General features: G+C 42.2%; 1 protein-coding gene across 8 annotated transcripts in view; it reads left to right on the top strand.

Annotated features, from left to right (window-relative positions):
• Positions 1-9,536, top strand: part of SYNE2 (spectrin repeat containing nuclear envelope protein 2) — a 197,196-nt gene extending 187,660 nt beyond the window's left edge. For all 8 annotated transcript variants that reach the window (XM_030007298.2, XM_030007297.2, XM_030007300.2 and 5 more), the window contains 8 exons: positions 883-1,012; positions 2,188-2,399; positions 5,045-5,245; positions 5,618-5,746; positions 6,244-6,432; positions 7,124-7,213; positions 7,422-7,468; positions 8,295-9,536. In XM_030007298.2, coding sequence (XP_029863158.1) covers positions 883-1,012; positions 2,188-2,399; positions 5,045-5,245; positions 5,618-5,746; positions 6,244-6,432; positions 7,124-7,213; positions 7,422-7,468; positions 8,295-8,520 — 1,224 coding nt within the window. In that variant the 3' untranslated portion in view covers positions 8,521-9,536. The remainder of the gene's footprint in view (positions 1-882; positions 1,013-2,187; positions 2,400-5,044; positions 5,246-5,617; positions 5,747-6,243; positions 6,433-7,123; positions 7,214-7,421; positions 7,469-8,294) is intronic.
• Positions 9,537-12,134: the final 2,598 nt, after the last annotated feature.

A 12,134-nucleotide genomic window follows, 5' to 3' on the forward strand; every position in this document is an offset into this window, starting at 1 on the left:
TCTGTTGTTCCTGTATAAATCCGTCCTCTTCCTTCCTCCAGCATCAAGGAAAAGATTAGTCACAGGGGGAATGTTCACTTAATGCAAACTTAGACATTATTTCTGGTGTCTCAGGTAACCAGTGAGAGTCTCTATCCACTGGCTAGAAAAGCTTCCTTAAAGCAATTCAGAAGAATCATGTTAGGCTCCTGATCAGAGTCAGTGTCTGAAAGAACTTACTTCCTCTGTTGTCATAGGACAAGTCTAGGAGAATTTAACGCCCCCAAGGAGAGGGTGTAAATACCCTCCCTTTACACCTACTGACATCTTCCTTTCCTAAGTAGACCAATTTGAAGGGTCCTTTTCTAGCATGCAACCCACCATTTAATCTGCTTCTGGGCACTAAAAAATGTGGCCAAAATGGGTATTGTTCACTGCTACTTCAGCCTTGGTGACTGGTTGCCAGCCATGGCTTTGCCAGCAGCTGCCAGGCTCGGTGGATCTGGACCAGTTGTCAGCACTCTTCCAGGCACAAGATGGCACTGGTATCTGGCTGCTTTTGTCATCATTAATCCAGTCTTAGAGCCTTTGAGTCAATACTGCCAAGACCCAGAATCCAACAAAAAGCCTCAGCGAATGTACATTGTCTGATACGTGTAGTGCAAAAGCAATTAATTTGCCATGTCCAGCCTTGTAATAATTAGTGTCACTATGGTGTGTGTTTGTTCACTGAGAAGGCACAGAGAGCCAGTGTAAACTGTTAGCAAAGATGCAGAAGCCCAGTGCTAAATCTGACATGCAAGAGCTCAGCGGCAGCCCAGCCACCCCAAAGTAACACAAATGCAGTTTGACCTTTGATGGCTTGTTACCCTGCAGGGCTCACCCACCAAAATGTCATTCCAGGTGAAGCAGCTCAGCTCTGCAAGCACCAGCAGCATCAACAAGGAGAAAATTACATCCGCTAACATGAGCGATGAAGAACCCCAAGACGACCAAGAGCTTGTGAATATAGCAGCTGCAGAGAAGCAGTCAGGTACAGGGCATTAGGAGTGGCTTTGGTGCTGTGATGTTTGTCCTGTTACTCTGGGGGAGACAAAGCAGAGATGGCACAAAGGCAGCACATTTGCTTTGGGAACAAAATAGACGTAAACTGCTATTCTCTAAATTAATGTATTTTGCTAAGATTTGCTGAGCTGCCTTCTCACCTGGTACTGTCCAACCCGTGTTTGCTGTTCTAAGCTTTTACATTTTCTGCCAGAATCGAGATATTTATCACTCATAATATCCTTCTGTCTCTTTGCTGGTTGGAATGAATGGGAACAATTTCACTTTTGTGCAATACTGAATACTTTAGAGACGTTTAATCAGATTTCAAACCAAAGAACTGTGTCTCTGTCTAAAATAAGATTGCTGTAGTTCATTTTCTCAGTTATTGGTACTCCATATAACAAGATGCTACTGCTCCCATTTACAGAAATGTTTTGTCAAAGCTGGTAATGTCTTCTGTTCTTCACTGTCTTGACTGTGGTCCTTTCTTCCAAATAGGCCAACAAGCTGGTTCTTTTAACCTTTTAGGACCCTATTCCTGGTTCCAGGTGCTTGAGATTGTAATAACACATCTGTACTGCAATCACAAAAGCGGATCAAGTGATAAAAAGACGACTGCAGCTATATGTACCAGCTTACTTAGTTTATACCTCTGGTGTCACAAATGGACCAGGGTTGAGTCCCATACATGGGATGAACAGGAAAATCTCTGAGAAGGGCTTGGATGTGCTTCCAGAAATAGTGTTAGTGATCACACAAGTGGCATCTCCACCTCCTTTAGCACTGAATTGATGAAACATAAACCCAAGTCCTAACTGCTGGATCATACTTTGTCCCATTGATGAATTTTGGTGTCCACCAAATCACAGCTGGGCTTATTGAATTCCATCTCCTTAGATTTGCTCTGTTTTTCCAAGGGAATTAAAACATCTTCAATTACTGTGATTAGCATTTCTATGTGGATAACTTGACAAGTAATATGAAACATAGAGACTGCATAATCGCAAGAAAAAAATGTGATTGGATAACAGTAGTGCATGGTAGCAGTTATTTGGCCTTGAGTAGATTGGAAAATAATTTACTTGTAAAACTCCTTGCATCTGTTTTACACACTCTTCACCTTACTGAAGATTTAAACATTTGTTGTTCTATAATTTGTAGGCATTATTGATAGGTGGGAGCTCATCCAAGCTCAAGACCTCAGAAATAAACTTAGGATGAAACAGAAATTGCAGCAGTGGCAGCAGCTGAACTCAGATCTCAGTGATGTCTCTGCTTGGCTTGATAAAACTGAGGAAGAGCTGGAAGAGCTGCAAAAAGTGAAACCTCCAACCACCGTGCAGGCATTGGAACAAAGAGTCAAGAAATTGAAAGTAAGTTAGGGAATACTGGGAAGTGGGATTTCAAGATGCTGATGATCTTTATCATTGTTTTTGTGCACTTAGGATTTGTCGGCAGCATGAATAACAATGTGTGTATGCAGACAGAAGAGCTAAGCTGTTTTCAGCTAAGAGGACTAAAGAGGGTAGTTAAGCAAGGTGCTTCTGTCTTCATATGCAGAGATTTGCAGGCAATGTGCCTGAGTACAACAGGCAGCCAGGCTGAAATAGAAAACCCTCCCTTTCTGTTTTTTTGCAGAGACACTTTATTCTCTCTCAAACAAAACATTCAGCCCCAAACTTCTCTTTTTAGGCCTTTTGGTTTAGAAAACAAACATAGAAAAAAGCTAAATAATGAAGGCTTAGAATCCCCACATGCCTAGGGTCAGGCCTTGTTTTGGGGGTTGGGTATTCTAAGCAGTGATAGCGTCATTTTTTCCTTTTTCAAATTAGCCGGGTCTACAGGCTGCAGTGCCTAGGCTGATTTTTTTTTTTTAATTGAATTAAAGGGGGGGTGGAGGGGTGTAGCTCCAACAGAGAGACTGCTCTAAAGATCTGCTCTAAATCCGTGGTTTTTAGCAATATGGTGTTTGCAAAAAAACTTTGCTCTAAATAGCACCTTGTCCAATGGTTGAAGGGTACATCCTTTCAAAACGTGCAGTTGCATTTTTTTGCTTATCAAATGCAGATTTCTCATCGAATAGAATGTATTAGTTAAAAATAAGAAACAAATTCAGTCTCTGCTAATCTTCAGCCAAGTAATAGAACAGTTAGAGAGACACTAACGTGAACATTTGTCAGCATGTGTGGTCATGTTATGTTGCCTGCTATGACTCTCAGCTTCCATAAATTAGGACTAACTCAGGTCTGCAGGTTGAAGCAGGAGGTTACCAGGGTACCTGTAAGTGGTAGGTCTCTAGGACTTAGGTAGCAAAATGCCTCAGGTTGAACTCGGGGAGCAAGTGTTCCTAACACTTGTGGGAGTGCAAAATGCCTGTGTGCTCACCCTTCTGCCAGTAGCCTCCCGTGGAGTCGCCCAAATCCTGAGGCTACTGGTCAGTTTGGTGTCACACTAGGGTTGATGCTCACAAACAAGACAATGCAGGACAGAGGAGTGATTTCTTAGTCATGTTGAGAGTATGCTTAAGCCTACGCATCCCTGAGTAGTCATTAGGCCAGGGAGAATGTCTCTGCATGCCAGTGTGTGACTCCAGTAAGTACGACTCTCATTCCATCAGCCAATCTGGCTTAGGCACCAAGCGCTAGGAAAGGTTTGGTGATACCTCATGAGTGGAGGGAGGTGCTTCCCTTCAGGCTGGAGTTGGGTGTCTGACCTCTTCAAGGGGCAGAGCTTCACTTCTTCTCTCTTCTGCATTTTCTCAAGAGGAGTCCAGCTGGCTGTAAATCCCCTTTTCAGGCAGCTTGGCTTTCTATGGGTGTCTAAAAGAGCCAGCACGGTCTAAGACATTAATTTCTTGAGATGTCAGGACATCCCAATTGCCCTTGCTAAGGATAAAGCATGTCTGGCTGCAGACTGGCTTACTGGTGTTTAGAAGTCTGTGATGGACCATTTGTATTGTTTGATACTGAAAGAAACTTTGTTGCTTGAAGGAGGGAGACAGCGTTCTTTGTTGGGCAAAATGTAATTTAGACCAGTGTTTTTCAACAAGTGGGACGCAGATCTTGAGAATATATAGATTGATACTCTTAGTTACAAAGGCTGCTAAGAAAAGCAATCCGAGCTGTGTTGATTGCAGGAATTATCCTGCAGCTTTTACTTTTCTACTGCAAGAGCCCACAACTTGAAAAAGACTGAGTACCCTTGATTCAAACTGTAAATTCTTGAGGGTACAAAGTATTGTTTGGCATTCTTTTTTTTTGAAAAAGCTTCAAAAATGTGGGCTCTACCTTAACATAAAGGTGACTAGATGATACAGCCATGACTTGGCAAATTCCATATTGTTTCCCCCTGCAATTTTAAGGGAGAGGAGGAAAGCAGGCAGGACTGCCATTCAGGGGGACCTTGGCAAGTCAGAGGAGTAGGCTGACAGAAACTCTGACTAGAGAGAAGAAAAAGAATTTCTCACAATGGGGTAGCCTGGTGTGGGACCGGGGGCCCAGAGCGGATGGGGAATCTCTGTCCTGTGAGACACTCAAAATCTGAATGGATGATGCCCTGAGCAGCCTGCTCTGAGTGTGAAGTTGGCCCTACTTAGAGCAGGAGGATGGAGTACAGACCTCCAGATGACCCTTTCAGCATTATTCTAGGATTCTGAGGCGGCAAAACCCTTATAAATCAAGAGGAAATACCATGTGATGACCTATGGGAATTTTTGTCCAAATGTCAGGTAAAGAGACAGCTCAGAGGAATGAAGGGCAGATGTGGATTAAGCCATAATGTCTGTGACTTAGGGAGAAGCACAAGCCCAGCCAGATTTGTTTTGTTCAAAGTGAAGGGTTTGGCTTTAAAATAACGTAAAAAAGGCCACCTACCTTACTGCTAAGGAGCATATTATCTGAAAAGCCACCAGATTCAGCTTTCCCCAATACCTGTGACTCTTTTGAGGGTGTAGTTTTATTGTAAATAAACAACATTTTTTCATCATTCATAGAAGCTCCTAATCCTCTTTTTCTACTAGGACATGCTTAAAGCATTTGATAACTACAAGGCAGTGGTGCTTTCCGTTAACCTGAGCAGCAAAGAATTCCAGAAAGCGGATAGCACAGAGTTCAAAGAGCTTCAGAACAGGCTTCGGAAGGTGAACTTGCATTGGGAGAAAGCAACTCATGCATTGGACAACTGGAGGAAAGGTTTACAACAAGCCCTACTGCATTGCCAGGTGCCTACCACATGCCAGCTTATAAGGGAAAACTCCTCTTTAGGGTGCTACTGAGGGGTAGATAAGGGGAGAGGGCAGAGGGGTAATTCCTGCACATCGGTGGAATGGTTGCTCAGAATCCAAGACACTTAACTTTCTTATAAACTTGACTCTGTTGGGTTTAAAGGGTTTGGTAGAAATATCTTTGAACTGTATAATACCCTTTTATTACATAGGTGGAATAGTTCAACTAGGTTGCAGTAGCCTCGCTAATAGTGAATTTGTTGTTGGCTCTGTCTTATCTGGGCTGGTCATTTTGTTTGTAGGCAAAGCCAGGTGAAAGCACTGCAGAAGTGTTTTTTTCTCTTATGTGCAAATCTTGTATTTCTCTAGGACTTCCATGATCAGAGCCAAAACCTAATCCTGTGGTTAGCAAGTGCTGATAGCCGAAGGAATGAAGGACAAATCACAGATCCAAATGCTGACCTCAATGCAATACTGGAATGCCAAAAGGAGCTAATGGTAAGTGTAGTCTTAACTACAGCACCTCAGCTCTTCCAGTGAGTCAGTAGCGCTCACCACAAAATCAAGAGCAGTATTTTTATTTCTCAAGATGTCTGCAGCCTGTCCTTGAACCTGCTGTATTCAGACAGGTGGCTGAATGGTCTAAGAGATTGCCTATATGAGGCATTTTTTCCGTAATTACACATCATAATTAAGTTCCTTATGAACAGTCTGTATGCTGGAGTAAGACTTCCAATTTCCAAGATTTAATGTCTTTTTCATATGGATTAATTACTGCTAGAATGATTTCTAAATGTTAGTTCAAGCTGGTACAACCAGTCTCTTAAAGGAGAACTTAATTTCATATGTAGCTGTAATAGCCATTCCTGTGTATTGTGGATTCTCAGGCAGGTTGAGTTGTTCTTTAAAGCCTTCTAGAGTTCTTCCTTTCATGAGAACATCCTTAAAGTTGAGAGTAAGTCTGTTGCACTGTTTTTTTGTTTGTTTGTTCTAAGCAACTGGAGAAAGAGCTGCTGGAACAACAGCTTAAAGTAAACTCGCTTCAAGAACTCACTGCTTACCTGCTGCTTAAATCAGATGGTGATTACGTTGAAGCTGATGAGAAGGTCCATGTAATTGGAAAGAAACTGAAACAGCTTATTGAACAAGTTTCAAATGACTTAAAAACAATACAAGGAAATCTGGTGAGTCAGAGTTTAAATACTTGTTCATGGATCTTTCTCACTGAAAAGTAGTAATACACTAAGAGTAAAGGTATTTATAAAAGATTGACTTAAAACTTAAGTACTTCCACCTTCATAAGCTGAAAAAAGAACAGTTAAGTCTGGCTACAGGAAAAACTTCAGCACCACAAGGCTACTATAGTATTGGAACAGATTGCCCAGAGAGGTTTGCGGTCTCCATCATTGAGGGCTTTGAAGAGCAGACAGGATAAAGCTTTGAGTAAGGTTTTTGGTGTGGTCTCATAGCTGACCTTGCTCTGAGCAGGAGGTTGGATGAGATGAACTTCCTGAGGTCTCTTCTGACTCGAGTTATCCAATGGTCCATACCAAGTATCAGGCTAGGAGTGCATAATGAGCACGTAGGAGTTGTAGTTGATAGCAATACATTGCTTATCCTGAGAGCTGTCACATAAGAGATATTTTCAAGTTAATACCTGTACACACCTGTTCCATCGTAATTCCTTCGGGTTGTGCATAGTAAAACATTTCTTTATGTTAGAGAAATGGAGCATCTGTTTACCACTGGTTATGCACATGTAAAGAGGCAATGGGCTGTGCACCTATGGAGAGGCAATGAAAGATGGCTCTTTGCACTTCATCTGTTGTGAGTTTGAGCATGCATTTTACAGAGGAAGGTGTGGTTCCCTTTTAGGATACCAAAACATTCCTGCTAGTTCCAGATGACTTGGACTCAGGAGATTATAATCCAGTCGCAGCGAAATCCAGCCCTGCTGTGAAGGCGGCAAGTATTTTTTTCTAATATTTTGCTATCAGCATATAGCATATTTAGCCTGAAAGTTCCTCATGTAGTGTAATCATTTTATCTTTTAGATGCATGTACCATATTACAGAGTTTACAGCTGGACTTTAAAGTCTACAACTATCTTTTCTGAGAAAGAGAAATTCCTTGTTTCTGAAACCTGGATACTAAAAGCTGTTTCTCTCAACAGATCACCATAAGGAGAACTGCAGATGGCAGAAACAACAGCAGCACAAGGTACTATTTTATATTCGCCTGATCTCTTGAAGGATGGTGAAAACGGCAGAGGCGAGCTCAGTGCCAGCAGAAACCTGGGCAGCTGTTCCTCATAGGTTGACATACGGGTGGAGGTGATTTCTGCCTACCTGTAGTGTCTCCTCTACCTACCAGTTCTGGGCTGCACCTTGGTGAATGGTTTCCTTTAGCACTCCTGCTCCCAATCTCTGCACTGGTGTGCAACCTTGGCTTGTCTTTACTCCTGAGAAAATATTTTTTGTGCCAAATGGGGGAATATTTTAGTTTTAAATCTTCCTTTAATTCCGCCAGCATACCTGGAAAAAGAAACTTGCAGCTTAGAGCCACTTAGTACAAACAGACCATGAAGGACAAAGGCAGAACTTCACCCCCTGTACATTAGGACCTGTTCAAAGGATAGATCTCAGTAATGCCAAGGCTGAGAGAGCCTAATCAGTTTGAATTGGTGGCTTTCCTTTATACTTCAGCATGTATTTGGAGTGGTTTGTCTCCTGGGAAAAGTTAAGTTTGCATCTGAAAATAGGGTAAAAAGGCACTGATCTAAGCTATCACAAATAAATGTTTCTTCTTCAGTAGTAAGGACAGTAAACCCAAACCAGCAGCAGGCTTCCCACTGAGCAGTCTTGTACACTTTCAACTTATAGTTAGTGTTCAATGTGCAGTGCATTTTCCTGTAGATACCTGCATCTTGGAAGGGTAGTGTGAACCCTAGAGGGGGAGTTAAAACAACTTGTTTAATTCAAACTCAAATTTAAGTGCCTTTTTTTTTTTCCTCTTTCTCACTTTCTTTTTTTTGTCTCCTTTTCAGAGATGAAAGCCTTCTACAGCCTATTCAAGCAGTTTCTCGGTCTCCCTCCTTCTTTTACCGTGTATTACGAGCAGCTTTACCTCTTCAGTTGTTCTTTCTACTGCTTTTACTTCTGGCTTGCATGATTCCATCTTCTGAGGAAGACTACAGCTGCACCCAGGCAAACAACTTCGCCCGTTCTTTCTATCCCATGCTGCGATACACCAATGGGCCTCCACCAACTTAGAAAGCAGCCCGTGAATCTTCAGTTACACCAAAACACACTCTTTGCGGTGCTTTTTTCATGCTGCTAGCATCAGTCAAGCAGTGGCGTTGCATAATTAAATACAGAAACTTTTGTGTTAGTTCCCCAAACTAGCCACTACAGTACCCTTGCATCCTACATACTGCTGCGCGGGTTGCTGCTGCAGCTAAATAATGCCTCACGTTTATAGCCTCCTTTCCCTGTCGCAGGGACTGTGTTAAATTTCACATCTCAAATGTATATCTTGACAAAATTTCAGCATTTTTGTACGGAAAACAAACTTTTTCTATAGATTTTTAAACTGTAATCAACACACTTTATACTTTGATGCAATATATACACTATTTTATAGGTGCAGTGCTTTTAAGCTTGCAAGGTGATTGAATACTGAGTTACTAGATGCAGAAACTACATCACAGTAATCTTAAACACAGCAGTCTGTCTGGGGTTAGCATGACAAACAAACAAGCATTTGAAGAGGCACTTTGCCTAAAATGATTACTGCACACACTTCACGTTACCTGTATCTTTTGGTACTGTAGTCACTGGTGGAAACAAAAAACATTGACATTTTTGTTATTGTGTTTTATTCATCTAACACATTCAATAAAAGGATGGTCATGTGTTCTGTTTTACATATAGTGTTCTAGTGGTTAGGACTGCTGTGTTGTCTTTTTATACCACCTTTGAAACCAGAAATTGTTGCATTGTGTGGAAATGGTTTATAATGCACATATTTTCTAGATGAACATGATTATGTAGACTGTCACTGATGTATACAAATAATGTAATGACTTTTTTAATGAAAGATTTTTTCAGTTTTTAACCTGCTGAATAGTGTACAGTATCTTGGGAGAGAATTGTGTGTTTTTATAAGCTTCATCTTTAAAATGAAACTGACACTTGGGCAATGGCTAGAGAAACACTGTGTACAGTCAGCATTGCCATTGCTTCTTGGTTGTACAGTTCAAGTGTTGTCATTAAAATTTTGCCAATGACTGCAGGGACTATCGATGTGTCTAGTGGGGGGTGGACGGGGGGATAACCAGCTGTGTGTTCCAATAGTGCTGACCCTTCCGCTCCTGTATAAGTCAACTTACTTGTGTGCTAACACAGCAGTGTCAGAAGAAGCATAACCATGCTCTTGCTTGTCGGAGCAAGAGATTAAAAAATTCAGCAGTGGAGCCTGTGTTCGCTGGCACAGATCCTTCCCTTTGCAACTGACTGTAATTTCCTGGAGGAAGAATACAAAGTTGAGCCAACTAATGCTTATTACTAGTTTGAAATGCTGAACCCATTTTCCCCACTTTCCCCACCCTGGAACTGATTTTCTAAACCAGGAGTTAGGGCAGCGCTGGAGAGGGGGAGGTGCATGATGAGGAGAGATCAGTGTGAGAGGAGTGGGTTTGGTTGAAAGCTGGTTGCAGTGAAAGTAACCCAGGCAGGAATTAGCCAATATCTGTGATGCTTACCTATAGAAAATAGGATTTATGATTAGCCTGTGAGAGTTCTCCCACCTTTTTTACACTTGTCACGACTGGTGGTTGCTTATTCCCATCTTCTGTCAGGGGAATTGATGAGGCAAGTTGCTTTGCGTTCTTGCATTCAAAGACAGTCCCTGTAGCAAACCAGCAGCTTTTTCCCAGCCATGGTGGTAAAAAAAGCATGGTTTATTTCCAGGATATTAAACTAAACTATTTTAACTGTGATGCAGTTAAGCTTGTAAAGTTTGCAGCATGGTTTAGGAAAGTCAAAGCTTACAATTTGGCACTTTTTAGCAGTGGTACCGTACGTGTGTTTACATCCCACACTGTGTGCTCACATCCCACACTGTGTGCTCAAGTATGGGTCGAGATACACCAGGTCCATACTGGCGTGTCTCGACCTCAGTCCCAAGAAGCGGTGCGGGGGCTCCGGCAGGCTAAAGACAGCGGTGCTTCCAGACCTGGCGGCTCTCACAGCCCGTAAGCCAGCACGCCGCTCTGCATAGCTGTGTCTGTGGAACCAGACTTGTGCTCCAGCTACCAATTTCACAGCTCCAGCTCTCACCGTAGTGCAATATCCAGAGATAGAGGATGGATCCTCCCCGCCGCTCGCTGCACACAGGCACAGGCTCTCCCCTCTCCCTCTGCCATCTTATTTTGTATTTCGAAAGCAATTACTTTCAGATGGAGCTCATTGAAGTTTCTCTCTCTGTAGAAGTCAGCCAACTCTAACCATTATTTCATTGCCAGCTTGTCACAAATGCCCATGCAAACCTTCCTGCCAAGAACTAATAGTCAGTTGCTGACATGATATTCAGTTCTTCTGCCATTAAAGAACCTATGCAGGGGAAAAAATTTTGAACAATGTTAAAAGGTCTAAAGAAAATTTCATAGCCTGCAATTTCCTTTCATTATGTACAGTTATATTAAATTGTTGAGCTGATGTAATACATAAAATGAGGAGCTTTCATGAAATTATCTCAAAATGTCACACACAAAAAAAAAAAAGTCTGGGAAAATAACTTAAATGTTTTTTCCCCAAACCTATTTTAAATAGTTTTATTTCCAGTTGATTATGACCACTGCACTGTAGGCTGACACTGAAGTCTGCTTCAAACAAGTTATTATATGTGCCCACTGATTCCTTAGCATCCTCTCCTCTCACTCAGGACAGGGTTGTTAGTGTTCAGTGAAGGGCAGAAGAAAAAAAAAGATTAAAAAAAGAGGGCAAGATCAATAGCGAGAGCAAGCACGCATATGCGCGCTTTTGCACGGGCATTGTACGTAGGAGTGAAACCAGGCCAAAACTAGTCTTGAGTTGGAAGTCTGATTTCTTTGGCAGGGAGATGAGACCTCAATCTGTTTTCAGGTAGACCTACTCCCCCCTCCCCCACCAATAAGTCAACAATAATTCTGCCAGCACAGGACGCACAGAACTGTGTGTTTGTTATGACTTGTGTGTGTCCCCCCCCAGTTAAACGTGCCCTCAACCACTACAGCACAACCTGCGTCTTCTGTAGTCACTTGGTGCTGGGAAACATCCTGAGAACCTGAGTACCTGACAAAGTAAATCAACCTACAGCTGGTGGAGTGAATGTGGTGGTACAGATGAGACCCCCTGATCATGCACCTTACTCGTGAAACAAGGCTGAGCTCACCTACAGGAAAGAAATGAACAAAAAGCTGGATATTTAGTTTTCACGAGACCTGTTTATGCAGCCACAACAATCTATAACTGAATGAAACACACATCAGTAGACAAATACTGTAAGTTCACAGAACTGAAGAGCAGCTGAGAGAAGGGGACGGGATGGGGGGGTTCACCTTAGTATAACAGAGTACTTTAAAAGGCACCAACATCAGTCACGAACTAGTCTCCATTACAGATTTGCAGTGAGGGTGAAAAGTTGAAACTAAAGCCACATATATAATAGGACTCAGAACAGAAAATTCCGTGGAAAATGGACATAGTAAGCCCTGCTAATTGCTATGCCTGCTCCTTAGTTACGTGACATCCTGATGAGGGAAGAAGGTTTTTGTCTGTTGAGGCAGTAGCAGCTGAAGTTGGCATTTTTATAGTATAGCAATCTTGTTTTCTTCATGCACTTAAAT

This window comes from Aquila chrysaetos, chromosome 2 (genome assembly GCF_900496995.4).
Source record: "Aquila chrysaetos chrysaetos chromosome 2, bAquChr1.4, whole genome shotgun sequence".
Classification (NCBI taxonomy): Eukaryota; Metazoa; Chordata; class Aves; order Accipitriformes; family Accipitridae; genus Aquila; species Aquila chrysaetos.